Genomic DNA, 16,731 nt, shown 5'->3' with positions numbered 1-16,731 from the left:
TATTAATATAAAAAATACATAATTTTTATGAAAATAAATATATATATTCATAAATATTCAGGGAGTCGCTTTCAGTTCATGACCCACCATTTGCGAAAAATGCCAGAAATAGCTGACATATTTATAACATATTTATGAAATATGGCACTCAGGAGGAAGTCATAGTTTCTGCTTTCAAACAGTATAGCCTATGAAGTGTGTGTGGCATCTGTATGTGTATTCAGCACGAGTCCAGTCATGTAGGCTTCCTTTGTATGCCTGAATCTGTTCGCAGTTTCTCCCAGCGCTGTAGCTTTGCATGTGTTTGTGTATATGCATTACTGTACAGTATGTACATGTAGCAGCTAGTCTTGAAACAGGCTAGGCTAAACACCCCAGCTGCTCTTCAGCACACAGACGAGCCCAGAGGGGGAATATCGACCCTCCACCCCCACATACTGCTGTACTCCAGTCAGAGCCGTCTGTCTCTCCCAGCGCTCAAGAATCAATCCTCTGCCTCCCTCAGAAATCAGAGGCTGTCTGTGCGGCGCTGAGGGGGATGGGGCGTCTCCGCTTCATCCGATCTGTCGGAATCTCCTCAGCTGTTAGATAACAGCCCCTCACCACATTTCCACATGTGACATGAGACATGCTGTGAGTCATTCAGCTTTTGTTCCCATGTTAGTGACTATTTTTAGGTTTATATTTATTTATTTATTTTTTGCTGTTTTGGCATTTTCCTGGCGTTTTCTGTATATATAAGTCTATAGATATAAAGTCAGAATTGCGAGATATAAACTCGAAATTACGAGTTATAAAGCCAGAATTGCGTGATATAAACTCACAATTGCGAGAAATTAAGTTACAATTTCGAGATATAAACTTACAGTTGCAAGTTATAAATTCAGAATTGCGTGATATAAAATAAGTTGGAAGAAAAAAGCCAGAATTCCGAGATAAAAACATTTTTTATCAGAACTGTGAGATATAAACTCGAAAAGATGGGTTATAAAATCAGAATTGCAAGATATGAACTCAGCTGCAAGAAAAAAGTTCAGAGATAAAAACTTACAAAGTCCACTTTTGAGGAGAAAAAAAGACTTACGTTCTTAAAATTGTGAGTTTATATCTCACAATTCTAACTTAACTCGCAATTGAAAAAAGTCACAATTTCAAGATATAAATTATGAGTTTTTTTCTCAGAACTGTGAAATATAAACTCACAATTGCGAGTCCAATTTTGAGAGGAAAACGACTGATGTGTTCTCAAAATTGTGAGTTTATATCTTAATAACTCGCAATTGAAAAAAGTTACAGTTTTAAGATATAAACTTACGGTTGTGAGTTATAAAGTCAGAATTGCGAGATATAAACTCACAATTGCGAGAAATTAAGTCAGAATTGTGAGATATAAACTCGAAATTACGAGTTATAAAGCCAGAATTGCATGATATAAACTCACAATTGCGAGAAATTAAGTCAGAATTGTGAGATATAAACTCGAAATTACGAGTTATAAAGCCAGAATTGCGTGATATAAACTCACAATTGCGAGAAATTAAGTTACAATTTCGAGATATAAACTCACAGTTGCAAGTTATAAATTCAGAATTGCGTGATAAAAACGTGCAATTCTGAGTTTTTTTTATCAGAACTGTGAGATATAAACTCGAAATTACGAGTTATAAAGTCAGAATTGTGTGATATGAACACACAGTTGCGAGTTATAAAGTCAGAATTGCGTGATATAAACTAAAATGCAAGAAAAAAGTTAGAATTGCGAGATAACTTATACAGTCCACTTTTGAGGGGAAAAAAGAGACTTGTATCTCACAATTCTGGCTTAACTCGCAATTGAAAAAAGTCACAATTTCAAGATATAAACTCATAATTCTGATGAAAAAGTCACAATTTTGAGATGCAAATTCTGAGTTTTTTTTTCTCAACTGTGAGATATAAACACACAATTGTGAGAAATTAAGTCAGAATTATGTGATATAAACTCAGTTGCAAGAAAAAACTTACAAAGTCCAATTTTGAGGGAAAAAAAGACCATGTTTTCAAAATTGGAAGTTTATATCTCACAATTCTGATTTAATAACTCGCAATTGTGTTATAAAGTCAATCTTGTAATTACGAGTTATAAAATCAGGATTGCAAGATATGAACTCAGTTGCAAGAAAAAAGTCTGAATTCTGAGATAAAAACGTATAAAGTCCAATTTTATATAGTCATAAAGAGATATAAACTCACCATTGCGAGTTATAAAGTCAGAATTGTGTGATATAAACTAAATCACAAGAACAAGGTCAGAATTGCAAGATAACTTGCAATTCTATTTTTTTTTTTATCAGAACTGTGAGATATAAACTCGAAATTACGAGTTATAAAGTCAGAATTGTGTGATATGAACACACAGTTGCGAGTTATAAAGTCAGAATTGCGTGATATAAACTAAAATGCAAGAAAAAAGTTAGAATTGCGAGATAACTTATACAGTCCACTTTTGAGGGGAAAAAAGAGACTTATATCTCACAATTCTGGCTTAACTCGCAATTGAAAAAAGTCACAATTTCAAGATATAAACTCATAATTCTGATGAAAAAGTCACAATTTTGAGATGCAAATTCTGAGTTTTTTTTCTCAACTGTGAGATATAAACACACAATTGTGAGAAATTAAGTCAGAATTATGTGATATAAACTCAGTTGCAAGAAAAAACTTACAAAGTCCAATTTTGAGGGAAAAAAAGACCATGTTTTCAAAATTGGAAGTTTATATCTCACAATTCTGATTTAATAACTCGCAATTGTGTTATAAAGTCAATCTTGTAATTACGAGTTATAAAATCAGGATTGCAAGATATGAACTCAGTTGCAAGAAAAAAGTCTGAATTCTGAGATAAAAACGTATAAAGTCCAATTTTATATAGTCATAAAGAGATATAAACTCACCATTGCGAGTTATAAAGTCAGAATTGTGTGATATAAACTAAATCACAAGAACAAGGTCAGAATTGCAAGATAACTTGCAATTCTATTTTTTTTTTTTCAGAAATGTGAGATATAAACTCCCAATTGTGAATAATAAAATCAGAATTGCAAGATATAAACTCGAGATTACGAGTTATAAAATCCCATTTTGAGGGGAAAAAAACTGATATGTTTTCAAAAATAAAAGTTTATATCTCAGGTCTGACTTAATTCACAGTAAAAAAAAAATCAAAATAAAACTTGCAATTCTAAGGTAAAAAGTCACAACTTTGAGATATAAACTCACAGTTGCGAGTTATAATATAAACTTAATTGCAAGGAAATTCGTAATTTTTTTTTCTCGCAAATGCGAGTTTATATTTCACAATTCTGATTTTTTTCTCACAATTTTGTCTTTTTTCACAGAATTGTGAGATATAAACTCGCAAGTTATAAAGTCCAATTTTGAGTGGAAAAAGATTGATGTTTTTAAAATCATAATTCTGACTTGACTCGCAATTGAAAAAAATCGCAATTTGAAGATATAAACTCATAATTCTGAGGAAAAAAGTCACAATTTCAAAATATGCAAGTTATAAAGTCAGAAAGGCGAGATATAAACTCAACTGCAAGAAAAAAAGTCAGAATTGCAAGTTGAGGGTGAAAAAAGACTCAATATCTCACGATTCTGACTTAACTCGCTATTGTTATAAAGTCAGAATAAAGTCAAAACTGTGAGATATAAACACAATACTCACATTTTTTTAGAATTGGGTGATATGAACTCACAATTGCGAATTATAAACAGCACTGCAAGTTATAAAGTTAGAATTGTGAGACAAACTCACAATTTTTTTGCAATTTTTTTGCTTACCCATTGTGAAAAAATGTCACAATTTCATATTATAAACTCACAATTGCGAGAAAGTCAGAACTGCAAGATATAAACTCACAATTGTAAATTATAAAGTCAGAATTGCAAGATATAAACTCGCAATTGTAAGAAAGTAACAATTTCGAGATATAAACTCTGCGGGGAAAAAGTCAGAATTGTGAGTTTATATCTTGCAGATTTTTTTGAATTTATTTCTCAGAATTGCAACTTTATTTTTCGGAATTGCGACCGTCTCACAATTCTGATTTTATAACTTGCAATTGTGAGTTTATTAATGAAAAGTAAACTAAATAACAAAACAAAAAGAAAAGAAACTTAAATAAAATAAAAAAATAAATATATATATATATTATAAAAAAATAAAACGAAAAAGAAAAGAAAAAAAATAATGAAAGAAAAAAACACACAAAAAAAATAAAAAATAACCAGGCAAAATGTAATACAATCTGATCATCGTGGTTTGCCAATTCAGACAGAATGTGAATGTGTTCACAGAGATTTCATTCATTTATTTGTTCCTGTCGCAAAATAAACCTTCAATGCATCTGATTGTTTCGCTTTACAAATATCCTCTTTTATAAGCCAATTAGGCCCTATTACTGCAAAAAAAAAAAAAAACTAAATTATGCAATCTGTGGTTTGAAAAAAAAAATCTGATTCTTGATTTGTTTTAAATACTACTGAAAAGTTAAGAAAACTGAAAGCTCATTAGTTTTCTCTCTACCATATGGGCTCTAAATGACATAACTGTATCATGGGTGTTACTGTCCCAGTGTTACCAGTCAGTATCAAGGGGAAACTAGTATCCTGCAACAACACAGATGTCTCGTTAGCCCAATTAATGAAGCCCAACTGTATGGTCTGTAGCAGGGTGAATTTACTGACTCGTTCGACAGCACTAAACCACTCTGAGATCAGGGTGAACTCTGGGTAATCAAAGAGCAACTCGCGCCTCACTAATGTCCAGCCACAACAAAAACGCTCATTAAACACAAAGGCACAGTCATTACATTAATTTGCTCTGTGAGGTGTGAATGTTTAGCTCTGATTGAAGCTGTTTCTGTGCCGACGGCCGCGTATAATATAGATGTGTCCGTATAATGACCTTATTGAGGTTCACAATGTGATGATCATCGGAAGAAAGAGTCAAATGGGGTTCTGACATTATGTAAAGCATCATTGACCTATGGTAAACAACAACTGGAAACAGGAAGTTCATTCATTGAATTCATGTGGTGTTGTGTCAGCGCCTTATGAAGTCTGGCTGACAGATAATGTCATTAGGAACCGATTCTTCTTTGAAAGGGCTATTTGAATTGGAGAAAAAAACTGATTCTGCATACATTAATTATCTATTTCTGAACAAAATATGATTGCTAGGGTGTTCTGTGACATCTGTGAATTTGACACTGGTTTTAGTGAGGGGAAAAAGCCCAACTATTGGTCTGAATGAAAAGTAATAAGGTACACTCTTAAAAATAATGGTGCTTCAAAAGATTCTTCAAGAGATGCCATAGAAGAACCATTTTTGGTTCCACAAAGAACCATTCAGTCAAAGGTTCTTTAAAGAAACCTTAATCTTATTTGCCACAAGGAACCTTTTGTGAAACAGAAAGGTTCTTTAGATGTTAAAGGTTCTTTATGGAACCATTTAGACGAAAAGGTCCTCCTAGGGCATCGTGAAGCACCTTTATTTTTAGTGTATCATTATTATGCATAAACCCTTAATGCCAAGTATGAGCAATATTGGTAGTGATGTTTGAGTCAGCAGCATCATTAAGTACAAAGTACAGCATCTGAGTTTCTGATGAGTCTTTCCATATTTTAAAGATGAGCAGAAATCGTGCCAGGCTTTCTGCTGGAGATTGATTAAGCCTCAAACGTATCTCGAGCACGAGTAAATCTGAGATTAGGTTAGGGAATCATCCAGTTTAATCCAAACATCCATCCATCCATCCATCCATCCATCCATCCATCCATCCATCCATCCATCCATCCATCCATCCATCCATCCATCCATCCATCCATCCATCCATCCATCCATCCATCCATCCATCCATCCATCCATCCATCCATCCATCCATCCATCCATCCATCCATCCATCCATCCATCCATCCATCCATCCATCCATCCATCCATCCATCCATCCATCCATCCATCCATCCATCCATCCATCCATCCATCCATCCATCCATCCATCCATCCATCCATCCATCCATCCATCCATCCATCCATCCATCCATCCATCCATCCATCCATCCATCCATCCATCCATCCATCCATCCATCCATCCATCCATCCATCCATCCATCCATCCATCCATCCATCCATCCATCCATCCATCCATCCATCCATCCATCCATCCATCCATCCATCCATCCATCCATCCATCCATCCATCCATCCATCCATCCATCCATCCATCCATCCATCCATCCATCCATCCATCCATCCATCCATCCATCCATCCATCCATCCATCCATCCATCCATCCATCCATCCATCCATCCATCCATCCATCCATCCATCCATCCATCCATCCATCCATCCATCCATCCATCCATCCATCCATCCATCCATCCATCCATCCATCCATCCATCCATCCATCCATCCATCCATCCATCCATCCATCCATCCATCCATCCATCCATCCATCCATCCATCCATCCATCCATCCATCCATCCATCCATCCATCCATCCATCCATCCATCCATCCATCCATCCATCCATCCATCCATCCATCCATCCATCCATCCATCCATCCATCCATCCATCCATCCATCCATCCATCCATCCATCCATCCATCCATCCATCCATCCATCCATCCATCCATCCATCCATCCATCCATCCATCCATCCATCCATCCATCCATCCATCCATCCATCCATCCATCCATCCATCCATCCATCCATCCATCCATCCATCCATCCATCCATCCATCCATCCATCCATCCATCCATCCATCCATCCATCCATCCATCCATCCATCCATCCATCCATCCATCCATCCATCCATCCATCCATCCATCCATCCATCCATCCATCCATCCATCCATCCATCCATCCATCCATCCATCCATCCATCCATCCATCCATCCATCCATCCATCCATCCATCCATCCATCCATCCATCCATCCATCCATCCATCCATCCATCCATCCATCCATCCATCCATCCATCCATCCATCCATCCATCCATCCATCCATCCATCCATCCATCCATCCATCCATCCATCCATCCATCAATCAAACCTGTATAAATTTAAATTTTTTTTGTTTTAGTTTTTATTTTGTTTTGTTTTCTTTTTCTTTTAGTTTTCTTTTGTTGTTTTATGGATTTATTGGATTATTTCTTGTGATTTTTGTTTCCTTTTATTTTGTTCATTTTCCCCTTTTAGTTTATTTTATTGTTTTTTGGATTTATTTTGTTATTTTTTTGTTTAGTAGTTGTTTCTTTATTGAGTTTTTTCCCTTTTTGTCTTTTTATAATTTGCTGGGGGGTTTTGTTTCATTTTATTATTTATTTTTTTCTTTTAGTTTATTTTGTTGTTTTTGGGATTTATTTTGTGTTTTGTTTGGATCTCTTTTATTTGGTTATTTTATTTGATTGTGGTTTTCTTTTTTTTAATTTAGTTTTTTTATTTTTTATTTTGTTTCATTTTCCTTTTTGTTTTAGTTTTTTTGTTGTTGTTTTATGTCTTTTGTTTTGTTATTTTTTTGTCTTAGTTTCTTTTGTTGTTTTATTTTCTTCATTTTATTAGTTTTTTTACTTTTATTTTGTACTTTTTATATTTTGTTGCTTTTTGGTTTAATTTTGGTTATTTCTTGTCCTTCGTCTTTTTTGTTTTCTTTTATTTTGTAAATTTTTTCAACTTTTAGTTTATTTTGTGTTGTTGTTTTTTAAATTCCTGTTAATTTGTGTCTTTTGTTTGGTTCTCTTATTTAGTTCTCTTCTTTTTTTGTCTTTATATTTTGTTGTTTTAAGGTTTAATTTTTCTTTTGTTGTTTCATAGATGTATTTATTTTCATGTCCTTTGTCTTTTGTTTTCTTTCATTTTGTTTCCTTTGTTATAGTTTCCTGTCATTTCAAGTCTGTTTTTCTTTGTTTTCATGCAGAACAATTCATTCAGATGTTTGTTTTTTTCTTCCAAAGACTGAAGAAAAAAAAACTCCCATTGCACTTGTTGTAAACTTGTTTGTAAATACCATGCTTCACTCAGCGTCACTTGGAATTGATGAGGACAGACCTTCACACCTGAAAAAATAACTTGAATTTCTTATAATTTCAGGGTCAGTACAGGTTTTTAATGGTATAGAGCACAAATCTGAGCACTCTCCTCATAAAACACCAGTCTTGTGACTGTACGGTTCGCAGCCCTACCGCTGAACCTGAAGTGCGCGGGTCTCTAGTGAAAGCTCACAGGCCTCCAGGGCCCTCGGCCCCGCTCTGACCCCGCATTCACACTGCTCGACTGAGATTAGTTCCACTTCGACGGGCCTGTAACAGCTCCTGTAAGAGACAGGTCGCCCTGAGCTGCCAGTCCGCTGGGGTTCCTGGGAAAAGACACTTTAGTTTTTATAGAATTCATCATCCTCTGGGCAAGCAGGGGCTTGTTCTGCACGTTTATAGGGAGTTGAGGACTGTAAAGAAGAGTGTGTTGAGTGAGGCTTGTGTGGGTGGATGGGAAAGTGTCTCTGTCTGTCCCTTAAAGAATGCGTGTGTGTGTGCGTTGGGGGTCTGTAAGGATCATATTGCAGCGGCTGTCGCTGGTATGTGAGAGGAAACAGCTGAGCGCTGGGCTGAAGTGAGGTTAAAGTGCACTAAACACCAACCTCAGGCTGCTGTGGGTCGCACAAATTGCGGCCATTTGGTTTCTCTGGCCTTTTTTTTTTTTTGATCAGATCTGTGCTGTATGTAATTTTTTGACTGTACTAAAGCATAAAATGCCATGTTTGCAGATATTTAGGAAACATGCTAAGTTCACATACTTGTTGCTCTGAAAACACAATGCTACTGTTATTCTGCTCTGGAATGTCTGTTTTTGTTTTGGTCTGTTTGACTCCACCCACTGCCAATTTACCCAATAGTATATCAATAGTATATAGCAAGTAACCCCTGGGCCCATATTCAAAAGAATTGGACCCTCCCAATCATTATGGGCTTCAACTCAGTTAACATAACGTTACGTGAGTATTCACAAGCTGTTTTATTTATGTATAAATGCTTGGAAATAATATTTAACGTCTTCAAGTCCATTTATTATTGTAGCATGCAAGTTTCGATCAGCCTATAAAATCGGTCAATTTTCCTATAGAATACAAATAATAAATGTGTTTTTATGCTCTTTAATTTGTAGTGAGATAACTTTGCCTCAGAACAGGCCACATGTGAATCAATCATCTTTTCCTCTTTAATATTTGCAGTACGAAATAAACATTAAAAAATATTTGAATGCATGTTAAAAAAAATAAATAAAAACGATGTCTCATGAAATCAATCAGAGTTTAAAACGTCAATACAACTTCTTGTGAAGAAGTCATAATAATAGTAACAACATTTAGACATTTCTGGAATGAAAAGCCAACAAGCCTATAACTTTGCCAACATTGTTTAATTTTTCTCACGGTTGTTTTCTTCAACTATATTCTAAAAAACGTTTTGTTGATATTGTGAGTGCACACAAACAAAATACCTTTTGCAGTTCCGAATGATGTATAACTCTCACCTTTATGAGCAAAAATGATGACGTATTTTAGGTTTCCACTATTAATAATAAAAAAAATGCTTGTGCTGGCACTTCCATGTCCTGCAAAGCGCGCTTTAGCTTCCACTCTCCGCACAAACTATTGGATATGCGTCTAACAGCCACGTTTATCTAGGTTAAATGTTTGAATTAATATTGTGAAATGCATCAAGTGTTTCATGTCTGTAGATTTTATTTTAGGCAAGTCTTGTTGATTTGAAAAAGATCAACATGCTCAACTCATTGCCGCTGGCTGCTTTAATAAAACAAAAGCTTGAATGTAACAAACATAACATGTTCCAAACATATTTCTAAATTAACTTAATAAAGAAACGAAACGAAACGAAATCTAGCCACTTTGCCATTAAAATCCAAAACTGAACTATATTAATAACTGCAATACGGGCTCTGTTCTGATAAGTTGTCGGACAAGGGTAGGGCTCGGGGCTGAACTTCTCGGGCCAGGGCTGGGCCCGTGCAGAATTCTATTCATTCCTTCGTTTCAATTAAAAGTTCCCTCTCGACTCGGCGGGCCCCCAATCTCAGGGTTGCCAGTTGGTGGAAAACTCAGCATATACCAGCCATGGAAACCAGCAAACTAACTTGGCCAAAGGTTGCAGATTCTAAGAATTATAAAAAGCCTCGGCATCCATCCCTTGTAAGCAGAGGAATATTAAAACACAGGTTAAACAACTGCAGAACTGTTACATGTGTGTAGCATCTCAAACTCCATCTCTGCATGATGTTATGAGTTTGTATTTATTATAACATTCATCTGGGAACGCAATGTGTGCCATTTCATCAGATTTGTAAGGTAAATCATTTATAAACCTACGCAAACAGAGGAGAATACATTAATATGCTAACTTTTTGTCGTGATTTCAAAATAAAAGCTCAAACCCTCACTCAGAGTTTACTCAGAGCTTTGATGTCCACATAGTCAAGAAATTAGATTGGCTGTAGCATTTTTGTGGTAAATAAATGTCCAAATATTAAAGATTAAGTGGACATTTGAATTAAATGTTGTTTAGTCAATATTCAACAAGAATTAGTAGGGCTGGGTAAAAAAATATCGATTCTCCGATTTTAATCGATCTTCAGTTTAACGCAACGATACCGATTCGGGAAACCCCCGAATCGATTCTTAATGCGCGTGCTTCACGTAAGAGGATATGAATATTCACCTCTCGTCCTGAAGGTGTCACCATCAGCTGCTTTTTTTTTTGCAGAAAAATCTGGTGATCAAAAATGATTAGGCTGTAGTTAAGAACTGTTACTGTCTTTTAATTTTTTTTTTTACAGTAATGTGCATTTTGCAGTTTGTTTACATGGTGTACAATGGATGCACATATTTATGACTTCTTGTTACAGTGTTCATTTAAAATAAAAGTTGTTTAAAATAAACAACTGTGTGCACCCTATTATTAATGTAGATGTGCATTTCAGTAATAAACTTAAGTAGGAGAGTTTCAGTTACCAGCATTTATATCAAAATATGGATCCCATGTCTGCAAAACTAAGATTTTAAATGAAATATTGATAGCTAATCGATATCGAATCGAATCGAAATTGAAATCGAATCGAATCGAAACCATAAAAATAAGAATCGAATCGAATCGCCGAATTGGTCACAATACCCAGCCCTAAGAATTAGATCGCGTAGTAAAGCGGAAAAATAATTGTCCGGCCGTTGGCGCCCTCTGCAGTTATTCGTTCTAATGCGTTTATAATACATTATATGTTTTAACAGCTTTGTTCAGTAGAATGATATGATTACTTGCTTTTGATACTTTATATGAACTAATTATTACTGCTTTATTTCTAATATATTAATATTTTAAGTCATTTAAAGGCTATTCTTTGCTTAGTTCTTTTTTTAATGCCTCAAAAAAAAAAAAAGTATTGAATACTCAATTATCAAAATAATCGTTAGTGACAGCCCTACTGCTGTTTCCATTTCAAACTCTAGCTCTCAATATTACATGCCACACTTTTAATATTTTTCGGTTGCTTTAAAGAATTGCCAACACCAAGGATAAACGTAAATGTTTTGCATCCTATTTTTATTTGTGATCAAAATATAATAATTTATTCTTGATCTAAAACCTTTGATGCAAATTGCATCCTTTTCAGCTCCAATAAATTATGCAGTGTTTTGGATAATATTAACTAATAACAAAACATTAATTCCTTTAGTAAAATTGCATTTGGTCTGCCTTCATTTCACTATTGCTTAATTTGTGAGGAATAAAATCAAGGCCTGTCCATTTTTTCTCTCTCTCATTTCTTCTAAAGACTAAATTTAAAACTACACAACACCACTCGCATTTCTTCAGGAAATGTAAAATCTAGTTTATTAAAATGACCTGATTTTAACATTGTGTTGCTTTCATATGCACTAATCAGATTATGGTTTAATATGAATATCTCTCTAGATAAAGATATTTCAGTGCACCAGTGTCACTGTTTATTTGTGTTACTTAAGGAATAACAGGGTATTGCTTAAATACATACTTGGTTAATAATTCATGACGTTCATGCAAAAATCATGAAAACAGGCCGGTCTCTAGTGGCAACGCTGAAAAAAGAGGGGGTCAAATATTCCTTTGAAGTATTTTAATGGTACAAATTGCATTAAAGTTATTTTTCTGGAAAATATATGTATTCACATAGAAGAAAGCAGGCAAACGTCCAGACAGTGGTTAGAAGTCTAGACAGTAGGCTCAAATACTATACAACATGATTAATAAACCACCCAAATTTATCTGTTTTATTTTATTTTAGATGGATTCTTTATTTATTGAAATAAAATGGAAATAAATAAATGCATTTATACACTACTAGTCAAAAGATTTTTAATGTTTTTAAAGAAGTCTCTTCTGCTCACCAAGCCTGCATTTATTTAAATTCCAAGTACAGAAAAAACATTACAATTTTAAAATATTTTTACTATTTAAAATAACTGCTTTCTATTTGAATATATTTTAAAATGTAATTTATTCCTATGATTTCCACGCTGAATTTTTAGCATCGTTACTCCAGTCTTCAGTGTCACATGATCCTTCAGAAATGATTCTAATATTATGATTTGCTGCTCAATATCTGCTTTTATCTTCACGTTTGATCAATTTAAAGCATCCTTGCTAAATAAAAGTATTAATTTCTATAATTTCTTTCCCCCAAAAAATTATTCTGACTCCAAGCTTTTGAATGGTGTATATTACAAAAGCTTTTTATTTCAGATAAATGCTGATCTTTGGATCTTTCTATTCATCATAGAATTCTGCAAAAATGTACTCAACTGTTTTAAATATTGATGATAATAATAATAAATGTTCATTGTGTTTATCCTAAATCAGTATATTAGAATGATTTCTGAAGCATTATGTGACACTGAAGACTGGAGTAATGATGCTGAAAATGTAGCTTTGATCACAGGAATAAATTACAATTTTTAAAATATATTCATATTCATATAGAAAACAATTATTTTAAATGGTAAAAATATTTCAAAATTTTACAGTTTTTGCTGTACCTTGAATCAAATAAATGCAGGTTTAGTGAGCAAAAGAAACTTCTTTAACGAACATTAAAAATCTTACTGTGTAAAACCTTTTGACTGGTAGTGTATTTATTTTATTTATATTTAAAAATATATTATATTTTTATTTATTTAAAGCATCAGCTGACAGACTGTCTGTTTTCTGGTTTCTTTGAGTAAAAAGAACAGCATTTTTTGTAACATTTTAAATGTCTTTATCATCACTTTTGATCAATTTAAAACGTCCTTGCTAAATAAAAGTATTCATTTCTATAATTTCTTTCCCCTAGAAAGACTTCAAGCTTTTGAATAGTATAGTGTATAATATTACAAAAGCTTTTTATTTCAGATAAATGCTGATCTTTGGATCTTTCTATTCATCAAAGAATCCTGCAAAAATATACCCAACTGTTTTAAATATTGATAATAATAATAATAATAATAATAATAATAATAAATGTTCATTATGTTATTATAAATCAGCATATTAGAATGATTTCTGAAGGATCATATAACACTGAAGACTGGATTAATGATGCTGAAAATGTAGCTTTTATCACAGAAATAAATTACATTTTAAAATATATTCAAATAGAAAACGTTTATTTTAAATAGTAAAAATGTTTCAAAGTTTTTGCTGTACTTTGGAATCAAATAAATAAATGCTTTAAAAAACATTAAAAATCTTACTTTTGACTGGCAGTGTATTTATTTATTTTTATATATTTTTTTATTTTTATATAAATATTTATAAATCTATAAATGTTAAATATTTTTAGATTTTGTATTTTTTTTATATGTATTTTATTTTATTTTTTTCATTTTAGTCAACTACTTGAATTTGACTTTGCTTTATTAATAAGTGTACTGCAGGGTATTTTGGCTAAAAGCATCAACTGATAAACTGTCTCTTTGCAGGCCTAGGCCATGGGCGGAGCCAAGAGTAAACCCAAAGAGCTCGGCCAGCGCTCCCGGAGTCTGGACGATGGGACCGGAGGACACCATCACAGTCCCAACCAGTCGTCCTTCACGCCCAACCGGAGTCCGCCGGTGGACGGTAACAGACGCGGCACCCAGCCCACCATCATCAATGCGGAGCAGGCACTTTTTGGAGGAGTGAACTCGACCAACAACATCACGTCTCCTCACAGAGTCGGCACGCTTTCCGGTAATGCAGCTCGTGTCTGATGGGTCTCCTCACGCTTCTGCTTTTGCTGACTTTCAGTATTATAGTGTTAACGGATATGGCCCAAAACGTCTGAGAGGTGAATTGACTAAACCATTTTGTGCACCTTGTTCACTATAGCGCTTTTCAACACACCCGTTTTCTTTAATTATTATAGATTTATGTATACAATTATAGTAGGTGCAATCAATTTGTAATAATATCATTGTTTAAATCTCATGAATGAGATTCATCGGTAGACTTTTTTTAGTCTTTAAGACTAAGATGCCACATCAGACCTTTAACGGACCATCTGATGCATGCTGCACACTAAAATAGCGAGGGATTTTCCAAACTCCAAAGCTCAGAGTCAGGATGCAGAAGTTTTGTCCGTCTTTGGAAACAAATTTGCATTTGCGTGAGATCCAGCTGCTCCAATGAGCAATTCCTGTGGAAAACCACTTGCTGGATTTACCATAGCTCTTCCATGAAATAACTGGTGCTTTTTAGGTTTTGATGAATTGAAATTTTGGCCACAAAGGCAGTGAACATTTTGCATTTTGGTCAGTGTGTATCTAAATTATCCTGTATTGTTTAAGCAGCTTCTCTTGAAAACCGCTGCACCATTATTTAAATACGTGTTTAAATATTTGTAAGATTTTATTAATAATAATAATACGTTTTAATAAGTAAATTTATTTGTATTTAAGTTAATAATACTGTACATGTGATACTTATAATATTACTACAGTATTATATTATAAAATATGAATACCTTTTTAAACGTTTTTATATTTTCTGTTATTATTTAAATTAAAGTTTTAGTAGTTTTGTCATTTCTATTTTTTCTAGTTTTTGTTAAATATGTCTGTAAAGCATTTATAGTTCTTAATTTTTATTTCTGTTTTAGTTATTCTAGTACATTCAGTTAAACTAAATTAAAATGAGAAATGTTGCCTTTGCAACTAACTGAAATATCTTTAATTATTTAATTTATATTTTTATATTTGATTGATCTGTTAATAAAATACTTTTTATATTATTGATTTTTATATTATTCTGTTTTATTTCAGTTAATAAAATGGTTTTATTTATTTTTATATACATTTTAATTTATTTCAGATAATAAAATGTTTTTTATATTTATTTTTTGTTAATTACATTTTATTCTAAATTTTAAAAATACAATTTATTTTATCATATTTTTATATTAATTTTATTTTCAGTTAATAAAACAAGCTTTCTATATTTATTTTTATTGATTTTATTATATTTTATAATTTAATTCTCAGTTAATAAAACAAGTTTTCTATATTATTTATTTTTATATTGATTTATTTTATTTCAGTTAATAAAATAAGCTTTTTATATTATTTATTTTTGTGATAATTTAATTTAATTCTAAATTAAAAAATAAATTAGTACTATTTATTTTTATGTTGATTTTATTATATTTTTATATTATTTTTATCTTTGGTTAATAGGTAATAATAAGTTTTCTATATTATTTATTGTTAAATTAGTTTTTATTTAATTTCTGTTAATAAAATACGTTTTTTTATATTATTTGATATATTTAATGTCAGGTAATGCAAGTTTTTTTTAAATATTTATTTTATGTTAATTTAATTGTATTATAAAATAATAAAATACGTTTTTTAATGCTATTTATTTTTGTTGATTTTATTATATTTTTGTCCATTTTATTTTCAATTATTAAAATAAGTTTTCTATATTTATTTTTATATTAATTTTAATTTCAGTTTATAGAAAAAGTTTTTTTATATTTGTTTTTATATACGTTTAATTTTAGGTAATAAAATAAATTTTTTACATTATTTTTATGTTGATTTTATTATATTGTTATATTAATTTTTTTTTTCAATTATTAAAAGTTTTCTATATTTATGTTTATATTAATTTTATTTAATTTCAGTTAATAAAGTTTTTTTTAATATAAATTTTTAAATACGTTTAATTTTAGATAATAAAATAAGTTTTTTATAATATTTATTTTTTGTTGATTTTATTCTATTTTCAGTTCATAAAATACGTTATCTTATTTATTTTTTATATTAATTTTATTTTATTTCAGTTAATAAAACAAGTATTTTTATATACAATTATTTTTTCAATTAATACATTTTTTTAAAATACTATTTATTTTCACGTTGGCTTTATTCTATTTAGTTATTAATTATGATAACCCTGATTTGAATTCAACATCACACTAATAGACAAGCATGCAACAAATTCAGTATTAGATTCGCTATTATTATTATTATTATTATTATTATTATTATTATTAGATTAGCTTTGACTTCTCTTTCTTTCTTACGAGTCTTTTTGCTAATAGTCAAAAGTCTGACTCTGCAAGTCTAGACTATTTTTAGACGCCCATTTTCATTGCCAACCCAACGTTGCATTATA

The 16,731-nt window shown here is 32.1% G+C and overlaps 1 protein-coding gene across 1 annotated transcript in view; it reads left to right on the top strand.

Annotated features, from left to right (window-relative positions):
* src (v-src avian sarcoma (Schmidt-Ruppin A-2) viral oncogene homolog) overlaps positions 1–16,731 on the top strand; it is a gene marked incomplete at its 3' end in the record, with an annotated part of 75,101 nt that overhangs the window by 25,242 nt on the left and 33,128 nt on the right. Inside the window, exon 2 of the mRNA XM_073822750.1 lies at positions 14,055–14,304. Within this exon, the coding sequence (XP_073678851.1) occupies positions 14,064–14,304 (241 nt within the window). The remainder of the gene's footprint in view (positions 1–14,054; positions 14,305–16,731) is intronic.

This window comes from Garra rufa, chromosome 18 (assembly GCF_049309525.1).
Source record: "Garra rufa chromosome 18, GarRuf1.0, whole genome shotgun sequence".
In the NCBI taxonomy this organism is placed as follows: domain Eukaryota; kingdom Metazoa; phylum Chordata; class Actinopteri; order Cypriniformes; family Cyprinidae; genus Garra; species Garra rufa.
Note: the sequence above shows the minus strand (reverse complement) of the source record. Positions and strands in the feature narration are given on the sequence as shown.